At 42.6% G+C, this 19021-nt stretch overlaps 1 protein-coding gene across 18 annotated transcripts in view; it reads right to left on the bottom strand.

Annotated features, from left to right (window-relative positions):
- Positions 1-2346: 2346 nt before the first annotated feature.
- The window catches only part of nfixb (nuclear factor I/Xb), a 155621-nt gene continuing 138946 nt past the window's right edge, over positions 2347-19021 (bottom strand). For 13 of the 18 annotated variants that reach the window (XM_075453594.1, XM_075453596.1, XM_075453599.1 and 10 more), the window contains 4 exons: positions 17487-17662; positions 15705-15852; positions 12502-12593; positions 2347-9630 (listed from right to left, as the gene is read on the bottom strand). In XM_075453594.1, coding sequence (XP_075309709.1) covers positions 9616-9630; positions 12502-12593; positions 15705-15852; positions 17487-17662 — 431 coding nt within the window. In that variant the 3' untranslated portion in view covers positions 2347-9615. The remainder of the gene's footprint in view (positions 9631-12501; positions 12594-15704; positions 15853-17486; positions 17663-19021) is intronic. The other 5 variants (XM_075453606.1, XM_075453611.1, XM_075453604.1 and 2 more) reach the window with 1 other exon arrangement.

The following is a 19021-nucleotide window of genomic DNA, read 5'->3' as shown; positions in this document are numbered from 1 at the left end:
TGGTTTTCTCCAAACGTGCTGCTGTGCATTATGCCCAAACATCTCCACTTTGGTTTCATCTGTCCAACGGACATTGTTCCAGAAGTCTTACAAGCCATACTTGTTCAGTCTTTTTCTAACAGCACTGTCATGAACTTTAACATTTAACATGCTAACTGAGGCCTGTAGAGTCTGAGATGTAGCTTCTGGAAAGATTGGCAACTGTCTTAAATGTTCTCTTTTTGTGAATAATGGTTCTGTCTGTAGAATGATGGACTCGAAATAGTTTCCAGTTGGCCTGATAACCCTTCTCAGATTGATGGGTTTCTTTGAGATCATTGCTGATGTCTTTCCTCCTTGGCATTGTGTAAACACACACCTGAACGCTCCAGGCCAGCAAACTGACAAAACCTCTGTTTTTATAGAGGTGCTTACCTCTGATGATCAGTTAATCCAGTTCATGTTGTTAGCAGCACCTGGCTACTACTTACCCTGTTTCCTACGGAAGCAGTGAGGGCCGCTCCTCGCTAAACACAGAATGTGCTGTGCATAGGGCCTCATGATGTGATTGGGGCCCCATTTCATGCACAAATGTGGCACAATCACGCACGCTGCACCATTGGTGGTACAAGCCTGGGTGAAGTCTGAGGCTGTGTTCGAACCGCATACTACATACTTGCAAACTGCATACTTCCATACTGCATACTAATCGATCAGACAGTATGCAGAGCGTTTACCCATAATGCATTTCGCTCCTGCCCGAGCTGAAATGATTTCCATTAAGCTCTAAACTCTGTAAACTTTAGCAACATTTGAAACATTTTCAGGCGAGAAAGTAGTCGTTTAGATCCCCTACGTGTTGAAAATCTAACAAAATACTGGCTATTTACAATTTTGTTCTGACGAACTCGGCGCTACTAAAGCTAGCCGCAGTGAGCAACGCACTTCCGGTTATTTTCACAAAATAAAATACCCGTTGCCTTTTATCATAGGGAAAGCCATTACGATACAATTGGTGCTTTTGTTTCGAAAACAGGAAGTGAACCTACCCTCGTTGTAGCTAGCTTGAAACTGCCGTTTTGACAGGAAATGACGATCGGCGACGTCACGTTACGTTGCATCTTGGGTAGTTTGAGTATGAGTAGTAACCTCATGATGCATACCCAACATTTCGGCGAATCTAGTATGCTAGATTCTCCTTTACTCAAACTCGCATACTAACTCAAAAAGTTAGACAACGTGTGGCCAATCACTGCTCAGAGTGGGACAAAAAGACATTTTGAATGAAGGACGAAGAAAAGAGAACCCAAAACAAGAAGCTGGCCGTGCTTCGGCCAGGTTTTCAGGCGAGTATGTTGTCCAACTGAAAATGGAAGAATGTGGCTGTGTGATACATTTCAGCTGCAATTCACCACACGACAGAAGTCTCCACATATTAAAGACTCTGGATTCAGTTCTTTACATACATACATTAGTCTGTTGAGTGTCAGGAGGTGATGTTGGAAACAAAAATGTTGTTGACAAAATAGTTTTTTTGACATGGAAAAAGAAAAAGCCGACAGATTTGGAGATATTCTGAATTACCACATTTTCTTTAGATTCTACCTGAAATAGTAAAAGTAACAGATGTAATCACTAATAATACATAAATTTTTAATTATAAGTCTAATAGTAGTATTTATAATAATTACATACTCAACATTTTATTCTGTAGTGTACAAAAAAGACTAAACTTTGTCTTAAACCTACATTGGATTTTTCTCTTACTGCATCTTCTGAGAGGCAGCACCTTCTAAGATGTCAGCCATCAGCTGAGCTCCAGACACAGCTGCCCCCACAGGGCTCTGGCTTTATTTCAGGTGCCAACATTTCATTTCAGTTTGTCAGTGACTTACAGACTTATTTCCACGTAGCAGTTACTCATTGAGCAGAACAGTTGTCGCTGTTTCCATTGATAAAAATGCAGTTTATCGGCCATTTGTCAGGCCCGACTGTTCTGAATGGTTATGCCATCGCTGCGCATTTACCTGGTGAGGGGGCCACAAAACAAAAAATTTACTTAAGCCACCAGTATTATTTTCCTTTCAAACAAGCAATGGCTCAGTGGAATATGTTCTGTGTTGTTGTTCTTCTTTGAGGTTGTATTTACCTAATCTTCAGACCAGATGAGCTCTCACTATTTCCCCGATATGGGAAACTGTAGAACCCAGAGAGGGTGTTCTTTTCCTCCCACATGGCTCAGTGTGCAAGCGTAGCGTTCTTCATCTCGTTGGTCCTGTTCCTTTTATTCAAGTGAAGGAATTGAATATTTCTGCTTACCCACCGTCGAATAAGGACACAGCAATAATCAGAGCCAACAAAGAAGGGTTACAGTCCAGAACATCCTTTTATTCAATCAAGTAAAGGCATTGCTCTTTTCAAACTGTGTTTTATTATTATTATGGAAAAGAAACTGTAATTAACACATGCATTTCACCATGGGCTCTGGGAGGTGCGTCTGAGGATTTGGGTGGAGCACTCTAGGTGGGCGGGGTTATTGGCAAGAGGCGAGAAGCCAGCCAGGAGATGGGAGGGGGGGAGGGGGGGGGGGGTCTCAGTCACTAAATCACAAATCACGGCCCAGCGTCCTACGAGGGGTGTTAGAAACAAACCAAGCAAAAATAATGAAAGAAAGAAATGGCGGACGGTTGGGTCACGGGTACTGGGCTCTTTGAACGGTACAGGAGCAGCTTCTGCAGACACTCTCGCTCAACAGAAACGTGCACGCACACACACACACACACACACACTGCTCTCTGCAACCTGTTCGTCTCTGATATGGCTTCTCAGCTGTGGTGCTTTCTGTTATCAAAGCTTGATTGATAATACTGCTGCTGGCTTTAATTGCTTGATGAAGAAAATAAAAAGTTGCATATTTTCTCTTGTAATCGCTCAGTTTTGCTGGTGGAAAATTTCACATCCTTTACTCTTAACAAGACACCAAACTTGGTTTATAGGTTTTTTTCGAACCAGATCACTTTGGTCAGTGGTGGTGAATCAGACTGAAGAGATTGTGCTAAATCTGAGCCGGTCAGTCTCCGAGCTGGGGAACCACTCCGCTTTTAAGGTGCTTTGAGTCATTTTTTTTTCTTTTTTCTTCTTCTTTTTAAATAGCTGGTCTCACTCAACCACTAGAAAGGTGCACAATTGATGGCTTAGATGCAGCATTTTAACAGCTGTCTAAGATAGGCAGTAACAATGACAAAAATAATCAAAAAAGCAAATCCAAATTCAGTTCAAAAATAAATAGATAGAAACAAGGATTACAGACAAACCTGCCTACACTAGCAGTCCTGCTGGTCATCGTCGTCGCCCGAGCCCAAAACCGTACATTCCAATGAGTGCTCCCACCCCCCCACCTCCCACCACACCCGGAGGGTGAAACTATCCCCGTCCCCAGCCCAGCCCAGAGCCCTCTGGTGTAACTTGTTCACTTACATTAGCTGTTGAATGGAGAAGCTGGAGAAGATGGGTATGGTAATACAATGTGAAGCGTACAGACAAGGATAACATGTGAGCTAACTGCATTCCGCTCAGACAAAAAAAAAAATCTTTGCGTATCTTTTTTTTTGTCCTTTTTCATTCTTTTTTTTTTTAAACCCCGCCGTTCAGAGAAAGGGGAGAAAAGGAGGGGGGAGGGAGAGGGGAGGAAGAAGGTTACGCGGCTACAGACTACTCCAGTGTCCAAGATAGACAGACGACAAGATACAGAGGAAGAAGAGCAAGACAGAAAATATCCTTTTTTTTTTCTTTTTTTTCAAACTTTTTTTTTCAGCTTTTCTTAATTATTCAACAATAAAAAGAGGAACTAAATCACACCAATTTCCTTTAGTACTATGTATACTGCTTTAAAAAGCTCGAAGAAGAGGAAGAGAAAGATATAGAAGTATGAAGGAGGGGACTTTTTTTTTTTTTTTTTGTTTTTTTGAGATGGGCACTCAGGATTACAAGATGGAATCTGTGAACAAAAGGCACTTTTTAGGGACAACCTTTAAAGATGCTCTGAGTCTATAACACTACATCACCAAACAAATATTTATAATCATTTACAGCTGGTGGATGGGGAGGGGGGGGGGGGGGGGGATTCGGGGCTTGTGGGTGGGTGTGTGTGAGAGTGGGGTTCATGTTGTTACCAAACAGATGATGAGAGCCGTCTGACCGCACAGAGGCCGCTACTGAACCAAGTCAACGTTCGCACCAAATTTAAAAAAAAGAGAGAGAAAAAAAAAAGGAAGATAAAAAAAATAAATCCCGCCCGACATCTTTATTCGTGTTTTTAAGAAACAGGGATTCCGTACTTGTGCATCTCCCAGAACTGGGGAAGATCTTGTCTTTGTCCCACCTTCGGATCGCATGTGTCAGACACATCATGGAAAAGTCTACAGTATTTTGTTTATAAAATGTTGTTGTTTCTGCTGTGGTTGAAAGGTTTTAAAGGTTAGGGGGAGGAAAAATGCCTTTTGTTACAACAAACCCCCCCACCCCCCCCCACCCCCCTCTCCCCGGTAAATACAAAAAAAGAGAAATAGAATAATGCATGTTTTCCTAAAAATTTGCTTTTATGATAACACTTAATTTTGTTTATTATTATTTATGTATAATAGAGACTGAGTGTACTTTATTCTTTACGAAAGCACCAGTTTTCATAGTGATATATATTTGTGAGTTGCGAAATTGTTCCTTCAGCCCTCCCACATTTTTTTCTTTTTCAAAACAAATCAATAGAAATGAATTTTTTTTTCTTAAAAAAGTGATAAAAGGAAGAAAGAAAAAAAAAGATAATAAAAACAATGTCCCCAAACTTTTTTTTTTTTTCTTTTTCTCTTTTCTCTCGACGCCCTCGTGTTTAGAGTCCCGGAGCATGTGGACTTGAAAAACAAACGGACAAAGAAAAAAAAACTTGAAGAGGGTTTTTTTTTTCTCCCCCCCCCTCTTTTTCGCACGACACCCTCAAACAATCTCTAACAAACACAATTCCTCTACCAAGGCATTGCACATGGCTCAATCAACATACATCATTTAGTTTCAAGAACAATACTTCCCATCGAAACAATAAAGAATAAAAACAAATCCTAATCTGCTTTTTTTTTTGCTTTTTTGTTGTTGTAAATCCTCAGCTACTTTTTTCACGACTCGTCGTCTATGTTTCTACCGTGTTTGCGATGCGTTTCCTTTCTTTTACGTCCTTTAATGCGAGTGTGGGCTTCGACACTTGAGCTCAAATTGGCGGTTTTTGAGATGCGTCCTATGACTGTGCGATGTATGCCATGCTTCAAAAAATAACTAGACTGCCACAGAGCTTATCTTGCAAATAAAAAAAAAGTATATATCTATAAATATATATGTGTATTATATATAAAGATGCTTGCGATTATTTAGTGAGCTGTCACTGTTTTTTTTGTCCCCCCCCTCCCCTGCTGACATAAATTTTTCACCATTCACTATAGCTTATATGTGAGAAAAAAGAACCTGAATTCATGTTTGACAAATTGCATAATGGGAATACAGAGGCACTTCCATAGATTAGAAAAGAAATCACCTTAGCCATTGTTAACGTCTTACTCAGCGGAGCTAGTTCTCTCTACGAAGCTGATGAGATGGTTGTCAGTCAGTTGGCCGACTACGTTGTTTCCCTGCAGCGAAGAACATGGCCAGGCAGTCCAGTTATTTTGTGAGGTTGGATGGGTGATTGGGTACAATATTTAATGGGAGGTGACTGAATCAGGCTGAATTGTAGGGGTTCATTCTATATAAAAATGATTGAAAGCATAAAGGCCTCCTCAGATTGTCTATTTTTAAGACTTCCCTTTGAATTCAGTCGTGTGCGGGGGATGTGTCTGTTAATACTGAGTGGTCATCGTGAGTCTGTCTGTTTCTATGAAGTGGCGATCTGTGCTCTAAAAGGGTGTTCCATCCCAGTAACATATCCGCTGGTTTACAACACTAAGTGGTGGTCAATTTACTGTCATGCAGAAAAATAAGGGAAAAAAAAAAATCAAATAAAAAAAGGGTCCTAAAGTTGGCTGGCATGATCGTTATAGTGCAGTTGTTTAATCCGTAAGAGCTTTTCCTTTCACACTATCGGGGGGGGGGGGGGGGGGAGTGCTGGTGCGCCGTGCGTTTGTGTGTGTAACAACCAATAACTTTTACTCTAACAGGTGCACCGATAGACAAAAAATGGGCCACGTGTGATCCTCCTACTGCTGGCCTCAGAGGGCCTCGTCCCCTCGCCAAAAGCAGCCAGATATGTCACATATTCATTTTGCTCCTCAGTGTGGCCCCGTCTGCTCTTGGAGCAGCGGCCCGTCTGGGAGTGTAAACAACAGGGTAAACTCACGGGAGACAGAAAGAAGAGCTACTCTTCTCTTTTACTCTGGGTCCCATCTTCAGCAACCTTCCCTCCTTGATTTTCCACCGTTCGCATGCCACCTCCACCAGCAGCCACTAGCTAGACCTGGATCTAAAAGTAGCAAAAATGATTCCTTATTATTGTCGAATTAAAAAAAAATTATAATAAAAAATGATTTTTCTTGACCTGTGTGGCACATGAGGTCTATTCCCAGAAAAATAAGCTTTCTGTGATTGTCAATACCCTGCCAATACAACTTTGTTGTCCTACAGTACGGAGCGTTCTGGCACTGAGAAGAAGCTAACCTCTTCAATGGAATAGATTTTGGAAAATATGCTTGCTCACTTGCTGGATGAGAAGATTAATACCACTCGGTGTGTGCGTGCGTTTGTTTAATGGTAAACTGCAGCTGGCAGTTGGATTACTTTCACTTCTTTGAAACCAGCTAACCTGGCTGTGGTCAAATGCATGTTTTTCTAAGAAGTTTTCCATAATTTAATACTGTATGACCTCAAAAGAAGACCAAGACCGCCTTCATTTTTTTCCCAAGCTGCTTGGGGTACCAGGCCTACAATGCCTTATTCTGATAGCTCAAAACTAAATCCTGAGACAGTGCACATGCATAACTATGCCTCGTTTCCACACACCTCTATGTTCAGATGAGAGCCACCTGGAAACCATTTTCTTCCTCTTGGGATCCCTGTAATTTCTGACAGGTGTGTGAAACTCTGCTTTCCATTTGGCCCCCCCCCCCCCCCAAAAATTTGCCTCGGGTATGTTGAAAATATTCAACCTTTGCAGCAACAGACTGCACAGTATGCTGGTAAGCTGAATAAGTGAAACAGGCTAACAAACTACTAGCTAATTACTAACCTATTAGTTTCCAATGAAATGGACTACACAGACTAGTTAGCTATATTAATCAAGAGTCCCACTGTGTAACAGCTGAAAGGGAAACATGAACTGTGTAGGGAAGAACTGAACGCTTCAAAGAAAGTTGAATAAAAACATTAGCCTTCAGTAATTGCAGCTTGCTTTGAGTTCCAAACTTAAAAGCAGGAGAGCTTGCTAAACTATTTAAATATTTTTTGTCAAAGAAATTAATTTTCTCATTATTGATATGACGTAAGATGGTAAGTTACCTAAAAAAAGGATTAAAACCCAATAACAATTCTCTAAAATCTATAGGAAAACTGTTGCAGTTGTTGCCTATTAAGAATTAGCCTATTAGTAAGCTAAGTTTACCTTGGTTTGGCTAGCTTAGCTGTGCAACTAATTTTAGCTATAGGTGCAAAAATTACTACAACAGCAGTAACAAATATCTCAGGTGACTTGGTAACCAGTGTAATATATGAAGAGAGTGCCATCTATATTGGTGACGTTATAGGGCGTTCCAGATAGAGGAATTTTGAGACATTTTTGACATTCCCTTAGCCGATATTCCCTGGGCAGGGAGCAGGAGGTGGGGAGTACTGTCCATATAAACCGTAGAATTGAACGCAGCTAAGCTGCTACTACAAATTGCTTATGTTTTTCGCAGCCAATTTTCAATTGGCCTTTAATTTAATTTTGGTTTTATTTGAGGAAATACAGTAAATGCGTAATTTTGCCCAATTTAGGCTGAGTCTCACTCCCCATCTCCTCCCATGGTTCCTTTTGGCTACAAAACTAACAACCAACCAGTTGCCAGGTCCCAATTCCTTAAAAATCTTTTTACACTTCAGTTTTTTGTATAGAATAGACACTAGACTTACAAATTTCAACAGGATATACCCTGCTCTAACTAATAACTAATCAGCTTCTGGTTGTGGCTTCACATGTGAGTGATATCAATCTCCACATCTAAAACACTTGAGTATGCGTATTTCCCAAGTTTTTGCCAGCACTTCTTAATCTGGGCTAGCCGACCACCTCAACATATCGCTTCTCACTGTGTTTCTCTTTAAGGTGCTGTCATTCGAATACAAAACAATTATAAAACAGTACAAATCAAAAAGGAGCAAGTTCAAATAAGAGAACACACAAGGGTAAATTCATTTGTCATTCACCTACATTACAAGAGGGCAAATTGGGAAGCAATAGCTACTGCTTATAGTGGTGACAAGTGTCGGAAATCAAACAGTGACACTGTGATTGTGTGCATGATGTCTGGATTGCTAACCAAGATAGAGGGATTTCACAGGGCTTACTGTGAATATAATGAAAAACGCAGCACCACCATCTATAAATACTACAATCTAAATGGTGAGACAGCAAATATATATGTGTGTGTGTGTGTGTGTGTAGTTTCATACATGCTGTAGTCATGGCACAGACTGTGTGTGAACTTTCTGTGAGGGGGAGACATGAGAATGAGTGGGGGCCAGTGATTGGCTGAATTGAACAATGGGAGTTGAGGACTCGAGAAGGCTTCTTATACCTTGTTTTTTTTCCTCTTTAGAGCATTCAATAGGCAAGTCTGGTTTACCTTCCATGCCTTGTAGGTAAATAGTGCACATCGTTAAGGTTAGTGTTAACTGATTCAGCTTGTAGTGCAACCTTCAATCAAGATATGTTTTGGCATGGTCTTGCTCGTTAGTAGTAGGTTGAGAAGAGGTTTGGTAGAGATAACGGTCATTCGGAGGGATAGAAACATCGGCCAATTTGATTTTCTTTCGGGTGATGAGACATCACGGGTGCGTGGACTGCATTTCTCACTGGACACCTATCTGTTTGATCGGGCAAATGGCTTCATCTGCGTGAAGCTTTTTGTAGTTGAATCTGCATTTGCTGGACAGTTGATTTTCTTAGCCATTCGTTACACAATGCGTCCTTACAAAGAAGGAGAAGCTGACCGCTTTCACGTCCTCTTGTTTCTCCTGCGTTGCTGCCATGGCGTGCCGATTCGGTGGTTAGAGGAGGCCTGCTCGCTGCCGTCTCCTTACCCCCACCTCTCATCCTGACATCTTCCTGTCCATTCATTCATCTTTCCATCCATCTCTGCTAAAAATCGGGTCCTCCCTCTGCCTGCGTGATTAAGTCCAGAGTTCCACTGAAAGCGTCATGCTGCGGGAATTTCCTGTGTTGCTTGGTTTTATTTCATATCAGGTGAGACGTAGTGTCAAGGGCAGTCGGTGGGTTGGTTGGAGGACAGTTATTATCCTGCGGGTTGTTTCTCTGGTATATTTTGTTGTTTTTTTGTTTTGTTTTTTTTTTCATTTCAGATTGTAAAGAAAGAATTCTACTTGCTGGTTTGCACACAGATCTTGTCAGAGGAACCAAGACTGAAAAAGAAAAGGAGGAGAAAGGGGGAATGAGATTATGTTAATGTCAAAAGACCAAAACAGGCAGTTTTCAGCTTGATGATTTTAAACATAGCAGGTTTGGATGAGCATTTCAGTCATAACTGAATCACTGGTAATGTGAGGCACTCACTGAATGAATACCTGGTTATTTGATAAAAATTCAGGAGTAAAGAGAGAAGTTAAAGGGATATCAAGGTTGTTTTTTTCCCCCCTTTAACTATGGTTCTGTATAGTATTTTGAGAGTAGTCAGTGTCTTGCCTGCAGTAGACAGGAGTCAGAATCAGGAAGGAATTTGGACAGGGGAGTGAAGCTTAACGCTACTCAGAACAGGGCCTCAGAAGAGCAAATTTTCACCATCTGTGCGCCAAAAGATGCATGTATAAACCTACTTTTTAAAGCATGGGTACACCCGCTAAAACAAGCCTAACAAATCCTTTCCCATTCCCAGCACTAGTGGGTTTATTGTCTGTCTTCTGGGGGCTACAGTGAGAAACTACCACCAACTCCCCGTGGACAAATCTGTGACTACAAGAACATAAACATCACTATCCTGAATCCCCCTGGCTGTGTTGGACAGCAATTTCTGACAAGCACGGTTTTCTCAGATAATTAGGCGAGACTGATATTTTTTAGTGGACCGCAAACATAAGTCAACAATAAGTCATAATTATCTCAAACGAAGAAGAGCTGTGTCGCTCCATGTCACTGCATGTCCTGTAGCTGGTATCCGTATCCTGGTGCTGATTAGTTGTGACTCATAATTCCGTTAAATCTAATATCAAACTGCCAACTACAAGACAGTAAAAATGAACGAAAAGCCTGGAGAAACACAAACGCTTAACATTTACTAAATCTGCAAAAGTAATACCCAGCATTAAGCTGTCCGACAACTCTGACACAACCTCTGACAGCCAGTTTGGATTTCTGAAGTTCCAAAGTTGTAGACTGACCAATTGCCACCCATAGAGCTGCATTACCAGGATGATTAAGAAGGAGTTGCAACAAGAGAACCACAAAGATCTATCCGATCCTGTAAACTGATCCTGAAAATGGCTGCACATTGTGCTGTTTTTTTTGGCTACAGTGTGTGACAGAACAAGCCTGCCCAGTTCAAGAGAGAAGTACAGCTCGTCTCGAATTTGGCCGAGCAGTAAATGGCTCATTATGACCCAGCAGCAGCAGGGGGAGAGCAGTCTGGCGCTCCCTGTCACTTGCGCCATCTTCATGTCGGGTGTCTCCTGCTCAGCATGGGCAGGGAGCACAAATGGGTCAGCGCCGCTGCTGTTGGCTGCCCTGCTTGGCCTGCAGGATCTGGCACCGGGGGCTAGTGCGCCAACATTCTAGAAGTCAAGCCTTGGAAACTACTCCGCGCCTCTAGGGAAGCAGCCTTTTGTTTTGTCTGACTCTAACAGGTCGCATGAATACCACCCCTCCCCCTCGTCCTGCCCTTCTCAGCTACCCTACTCCCCTGGGCACTGTCCCAGCAGGCCTAGGGCATTGTAACTTCTCCCTTCTTAGTTACTCTGCTTCTCTCTCCTTCTGTGTACGCTCTTACAAACACACACAATCCATCTATCTCCTGTGAACACTCCCACTAAATCCTTGGCAGCAGACAGTGACCACCCTCTTTTCTTTCCTGGCCCCCTCTCGAGCTACCTCGTCTCAAATTCAAGATCAACTGGCTATGACATCATGTCTGGTTGCTGGGGGTAACGAGACGGCCAGGACGTGACTTCTATATGGGCAGAAACTCGGTTTCTCTGTTGCTCGGTTCTCTCCATTTCCCCCTTTTTGAGTGGACTGCTGGTATCTTGTTTCTCCACTCTCTTGGCTGTGGAACCCATCATCTGCCACTAGAGGGCACAATAACCCCACTGCTGCCGGAGTTCAGCTCTCTCCTATCTGACCTTTACACACCACGTAGACACTTTTGACAAGATTTTTCTACAGTAAGCAGTCTTTTACTTTATTTTAATCTTTGTTGTCGACATTTTAGAGAAATATGTTAAAAAAAAAACTTAAAAGTAAAACAAAACAGTTTCTCTTAAAGTTCTTAAGGTCAAATGGAAAAAGTTTCCCGTCCGTTTACCGATGGACATGCAGGAAGAAGAACTGACCGGCAAAGTAGAGGGACAAGACTGAAGTGAGAAAGAAAGGAAGCAGAGTTAAGAGGGGTGTAAAATAAATGGAGGAGTAGAAGAGCAAAGGGAGACAGAAGGAGTGAACAGAGGGCAGAGAACTAAGGGAGGGGATCCTTGGAGTAGTTTTAGATGGCTTCCATGTGTTGAGGAGCAGTGCTGAGCTTGCTCCAGGCGGGTGTGGTTGGACACTAATGAGAAAAGTACTGGTGGTAATGGAGGAGGCATATGAACGAGGCGCAGCGTGGCAAAGGGAAGGAACAAGGAAGGTGAAGAGGGAGAAAGTAAATGAGAGAAACGCAAAACGAGGGAGGGAAACAAGCGGAGTACGACTAAGCTAAAGAGATGAAGACGGTGAAGTAGAAAAGCAGGAGACTGGGTGGAGCAGCGAGAGAAAAAGGTAGCAGGAGAGGGAGCAATAGAGGCTGCAAGGAAAGAGGACCTCCTGCCTTCAGGGTAGGCTCCATATGCGCCAAATAAACAGTTGAGCACATGTGGTAAAACACACATGTAGAGTAAAATACAGATGTACTAATGCACGCACTGATGGTGTGCTGTGGGCTGGTGTAAGAAGAGAGGCAGAGAAAACCCAGCAGCAGGTTTCAGGGAGTGAGGGAGTAGGAAATACTTTGGCTTCCATCCACACAGTTACTAAGTTTGCCGAGTTTGACCAGCCAGACACAAGCGGTCAGTAGGTCCCTGAACCCTCACCTGCGTCTGCTGCGGGATGTTCAGAAAGTTGTTGTCCCGTGATCCGATGCCGACAAACCTGTTGGGAGCTGTGGCGCCTGGCGTGGAGTATGCTACGGAAACAGAACAACGCAGGATGTCAGTGACCATTCAGGGAGCAAGTACTGCAACTTCCTGTGGAGTCTGGACAGAAAAGTTGGACATTTTGGTACTTTCACTTGTTGAAAGTCCAGCATACGAGCAGACAGATACTACTCTCACGCTACATGAAAAGCTCCATTTCTTTCTATTCCTTCAGCTTCGCTTACCTTGGCTTGACATTAGCCAGGCTCAATCCAAAGTTAACAAAATCCTTCCACCAACACCTCAAAGTTCAGTTACATTTGTGTAGAATTTGTTATCTATCTGTATGTTATCCGTCCAGATTACATTTAAAAATATGTACGTTCAAATTAAACTAAATTATAGGAAAACTACAGTACAGTATTTTTATATTTAGTTTCCCCCACTCCAAATGTCAACTATGTTCTATATCTATGTAATAAATTACATTTCACATATCATAGCCAAATTTAATACTTTCCATATATATATATTTTTGTCCATCTTATCTAAAATGAAAATGGAAGAAGAGCATTTTGAGTACAGTTCTGTGCACATGTCTCGAGCCACCCCTCATTTCTTTCTCAATGTTTTAAAGTGGTCTTGATCAAAAGTTCTTCGTTCTTCTGAAGGTCTTTCAAAGTCTTTTTTTTTTGTTTTGGGCACCTGCTGTTTTTTAATTGATTTTCAGTCTGGTCCTTGTACCTGACCATTTTCAGAGGAATGTGTTGGTTGCTAAGCCACTGAACACTGAAAAAAATGCACCTAACTCAAAGGATGAACCAGTGTTGTTTCTACACAGCAGAGACAAATTAGCAACGAACTAAATTTACTATGTATCTTAAGGCAGCCTGTCACAACGATAGACCATTTGTTCATTATTCCTTAGATGCATCTATGAAAAATACCAACGATAACACAGTTTTACAGACATAAACTAGGTTTTTTGCAACAACAAGGTGATTTTCATAGAGCTGTTAGATGGAAACTTGACATATCTGTGCAGTGTGTCCTTAAAGAATTCTGAGAAACTGGACAAACGGAGTGTCAGGCATAAAAAAAACTATTTACATTAGATGAACAGTATCTGAATGTGATGTCCTTAAGAATCAGGAAAAAGAAAATCCAGCAAAGAACTGGCCTAAGAGATGCATTTGGACCTTCAGTTGATCTATCTGCTGTTGGCCAAAGGCCTAAGAAATGGCCTCCATGGAAGGGTGGCTGTCAAGAAGCCGTTCTTAAGGAAGGGAAACTGGGAGAAAAGGCTGAGGGATGCCAAATGGCACAAGAAGTGGACTGAAAATCAGTGGCAACAGGTCTTATGGAGGGAGGAATCCTCCCCAGAGCCCGGAGCTCAGCATTACTGAAGCAGTGTGGGATCATCTTGACAGAGAACGGAACAAAAGGCAGCCCACATCCAAAGAAGAGCTTTGGGATGTCCCTCAAGAAGCCTGGAGAACTATTCCTGAAGACTCCTTAAAGAAAGGACAGAAAGCTCGTCTAAGAGGGTCCAGGCTGGTGTGGAAGAATAAAGGCGCTCAGACCAAATGCTGACTTTCAAGCTTGTTCAAATTGTAAAAGTCGGTTTTTGCCTCACATACTGTATTTCCATTTCTGTTTGCACATTTGTCAATATATTGCTGCACCTATTTCGTATTTTCTTGGAAATGCATAAAGAAATGATGGGTGGCACAAGACTTTTGCGCACAACTGTATATGCTTCTGTTGTGGTACAAGGGCAAAGTCGCACAGAACACCTGTAGCCTGTGAAAGTGCTGTTTTTGTCAGCTGCTAATATTGACCATTCGAAATTTTACTCAAAAGTTTGTGCTTTTAAAGTTTGTAGCCATCGTCCCGTCTAACTTAGTAAAGAAAGCAAGGGTAACAAGCACTACTGCTTCAACATAAAATAGAATGTATTAAATCTAATGGATCACTGCTGGTGCATGAATTTACCTCTTAAGGAAATATTGTAACAGTATATCATTGGGGTCATTAAAACCCAGTGGAAATGATTGCCATAATCTGATATGCAAGCTCAGATCCCCCTAAGTGATTAAATCCAGTAGATAAACACTGCTGGAAATGATTGGGCACATCGGAATCCGAACACCACGGAGCAGTCAGGGACACTTAAAACCCACTGGCATCAACGTCTCTGACAAATTTAGGGCAGTTTGAGGTATCCCACGGACTCCAGAGTGTGATCTCCCTGAAGGATTCGGGGAAGCAGTGTGCAGACTTGTGCATGTGTGGGTCTGTTTGTGTGGAGGAAGGGGTCGGAAGGACAGGAATGAGAGAGACAGGAAGGGAGATACAGTATACATCCATGTGTTTCTAAGAACTGGAATAACATACAAAAGACATAAAAGACTTTTAGACGCTGACTGGGGGATAAAATGAAAACACTAACTTTGAAGGAGAGCTAAAAAAAAGAACAAAACATAATAAGTGCTCCATCCAGTGCCCCTCTTATTACTAATCAAAAAGACTTAACCTTAAATGCACACCCTATTCTTCCTCTGTAACATTCGCCAACCTTAATGATCCTATCTGAGAGTAAAAACAGCTAAAAAATGAAATAATAAATACATAAATAAGTAAAGTTATTCCACAAATGTCCTAGTTTTTGCTTTGGAGTCCATACAAATTAACTGCCCTAAATTTGTGCCCCTCGCAAGTCAGTCAATCAATATTCAAAATCTCACAAGGTTTGGCGATGAGTCCAGCAGGGGAGGAGAGGAGGACTTTAGTAGGAGAAGAACTGGAGTGGTGATGCTGCTTCCATAGCATAACAGGCAGACTGGCCTCAGCGAGTGAAGCCACTCAAACTCCTAATAAAGAACCATGCTGAGTGCCACAGAGGTCCATACTGACAGATCCTCAAACCTCTGGGAGCAATCATTTACTCTAACGTGTTCCACTTTGTATCATCATTCTGTGCTGATTCTAGAGCCTTCCAGGAGAGGGAAGTGAGATAGATGCTGGGTACACAATGAAGGCACGAAGTTTGAGGAGGACCAATGACACGGGGTCTTTTTATTGGAGCGGGTTGGGGTTGTCTGACTTGTATTTTTTTGTGTTGGTTTTGTTTTGAGAACGGTCTCTGTGGGGTCACTTACACGGAGATGCGGGCGAGGAGAGTCCGCCGTCAGGGGGCGTGCTGTTGGGTTTAGAGTCGGGCATGGGGAGGGGCACTGGGCGGGCCACTGGGGGAGGTGGAGGCAGCAAGAAGGAGCCTGGCATTTTGCTCTGGCCGCTCCCGTTTGGCTGCGGACAACACAAATAGGGTCAGGAGGGCGACATGCGACAACCCGCAGACACGGAATGGAAACAGGACGCGGCTCGAGAGGCCGGGTCCAAAAAAATATCCATGACGAAGGGAGGAGCGGGGAGCGATGGTGCAAAGAGGGAGTGGAGGGGGTGGGAAACAACAACTAAAGAAATGATGTATGTGGACGGCATCGGTCATGAGGGTGTGGAAAATAATAATCACCACAAGGATTGATTGGGAGTGAGTCCTGGAGCTGGAGGTTCCACAGCGGTGGTCCGTGTCAGGTGAAGGAGGTGTGGAGGTGTGGAGTGGAGTGTGGGGGGGTGGGGTGAGCAAATTATTTGACTGGGTTTCATCCAGCAGATGGCAAGAAATCAAAACCATGGGAGAAAACTCGTCTACACAATCACAACACCACCAACGGTACCAGCACCAAACAACCAAACTCCAACTAAAATCGGAACAGCTAGAGATGAAAAACAGAAACACGATGACACAACACAGGGCGGATATGCTTGGCTTGAAGCGTGCCGTGACGGATTCACTCTTGTGCTGATGGTTGTAACCTCTGAGGGGTTGGGTGGAGCAAAAGTAAAAAAAAGATAAAAATAAAAAGAGCAGGAGCGGGGGAACGTCGGGGTCTGAAACAGGAAACGGCAAAATGACAACGACAAGACAATACAAAGATTTCTAGACCAGCTGAGTGAACAAATGTCTATTGTGTTGCACCTGTGTGGCTGATGGTGTTGGTCTCTATTATGTAGGCGGACACATACCATTAAAGCAGCTTTGGCCCGTATCCACTTAATATAACGAAATATTAAGTCGACTTAATTTTAAAATAAGATAGCAAGTTGGTGTTAACTTTCTAGAATTCGGAGGCAAAAAAAAAAAAAAAAAAAAAAAGAGGACATCAAGACAATAAAATGTGAAATTTAACCACTGCTGAAGACATTAAAATTTAATTGCAGACAAGCAATTTCCACAATGTTCACGTGGTGCAATTTTAAAGGTTTACTGGGATGAGCAGGCGGCCCGTGTACAGAGGCTCTTTGCCCCGTCGCAGCCGTCCTCGGTTCGATTCCGGCCTGTGGCCCTTTGCTGCATGTCAGCCCAGTAACCCTAACCCTAACCTAAATGTGTAAGTCAACTGCTCATTCTCTAAACTAAACATTTAAAAAGTTAGGTAAATGCACATTAGATTCGGTTAAGTTCAGGCAGCAAAATGAAAAAAAAAAAAGAGTCATGCTTGAACATAGATTTATCTTTAATATCCAAGTTTGTTGCCTTTAAACTGTATGATTTTTACATTTGTAAACCATATTTAAAAAAAACTGGACAGATTGTTTCCATCACTATGAATTTTAGGGGTTTTAAAATTCAATATTAGGAATATAATAGTGGTTAAGTTTCACATTTAGGTACAAAAATGCTAATAGCTGTGGCCTAATGTGTTCTCACATTTTCCACAAATATATTTTTGTCTTGTTTTATTATTGCTTTTAATAAGTTTCATACACTATTCTTCAGGACTAACGTGCTAAGTGAAAGGTTGAACATGTCTATATGTTTCTATGCATTTGAGGTTAGTCTTCAGGTAGCTATTTTCCTCACTGCTGGTGAGCCTTACCTGTCCAGCGGCCTGCCCCGAGCCATCGGCACAGACAAACTGCACAAATTCCTTCAGGGGATCCTGTCCAGGGTGGTGGTGGTAGCGGATGGTTGGGTGGGTGAAGTAAGGGCTAGACTGCTGGATGATGGAGGGAGACGGGAAGTGCAAGGCCGAGGCTGAAGCCCGGGGACTCCCTGCAAACACAGATGTTTGTTTTAGACAAACACAGGCAGAGAGAGATAGAAATGTCGAGAGAAAGACATTAAAGGTGGGAGAGATTAATTAGGTGATTGAAGAACGACGGCAAGAATATCACGAATGGAAACAATGAAGGAATATTTTTTCATGAAAAGCTGAGTTTAAGACATTAGCCATGGTGGGCGTTTGGTCATGTTGCATGATTGCTCTCATAAACCTATTTAGGAAGAGATTTAGAAACATATTTCTACACGCAAAATCAAACTTCACAACGTTTTTAAGCTAACACGATTCAGACGGACCAACACTCTCATTTCAATGTGAACAAATTCAGTAAAAGCAAGCGCCTCATCTCAGATCCAAAACATTTCAGAGATCTTTGAGTCCTGTCTTAAATTAGCCGCTCTCAATGCCTGCTCGCCTTTGTGCTGTTCAGAGGGTGTGATTCATTGGCACTGATGCAATTTGGCATTCACATGGTAAAGATTTTTTTTTTCTCCCGCAGATGTTGTTTCTATGACAGCACTAATCTGTACATACATTTAAATCTGAGTTTATGTTTTTCCGTTAACCAGCTTTCGAGCTTGAAATCTGCAATTTTGTGCTTTTTAATTGAGGAAAAAACAAACTTGATCCAAACAGAGCTGAATATATATATATATATATATATAGATGAGAGGGGCGCAGTTGGTTGAGCCCTTCCACACCAAACACAAAGCCCTCTCTGTCAGACCTATATCCATTACTAAATCTCCTTGATTTGTATTAGAAGCCTGTCCTCTTCTTAGCTGTGCCAGTCTGACACCCACCCAATCCCATCCAGACCTCCAGCTGCCCATGGTGGGCTGCCAACACTCTTTGGTGCTTGCTGCATCTTATACATTGTGTGTGAGTGTACTTCATCAGGGTGCCAACCCTGCTGCATTAACCCCCCAGACAAGGGCCTATGCCTCTGAGCCCAGCAGCACCTTGCTCCCATGCCTGCTCCTAAGTGAAGCTGTCTCCCTGCTCCTATAGTCCCATACTAATCCCATTAAAGACTGGGTGAGGGCCAAACGCTGGGGGTATGGGGGTCGGTTCGGGATGAGATGCAGTGGTGGGAACAGAAAGGATCAGGAGGAATCCCTACACCCCTTTCCTACTTTCATTGTCCCTCTTACGCCGATAATATACTTGCTGTTTCACCTCGCGTTGACATAAGCAACTTTCTCTGTTCTCAGAGTACCTGCTAACACACTTTCCGGTGTAGTACGTGTGTTACCGGGAAGATTCCACAAGGGGTGCACACCTGATCACTCAGACCAGAAGCTGCTACTGGATTTACAAGATGTAAGGAGAAGCACTCTGATAAACGG

Source organism: Odontesthes bonariensis, chromosome 21 (genome assembly GCF_027942865.1).
Source record: "Odontesthes bonariensis isolate fOdoBon6 chromosome 21, fOdoBon6.hap1, whole genome shotgun sequence".
In the NCBI taxonomy this organism is placed as follows: domain Eukaryota; kingdom Metazoa; phylum Chordata; class Actinopteri; order Atheriniformes; family Atherinopsidae; genus Odontesthes; species Odontesthes bonariensis.
This window is presented reverse-complemented; position numbering and strand designations above follow the sequence as displayed.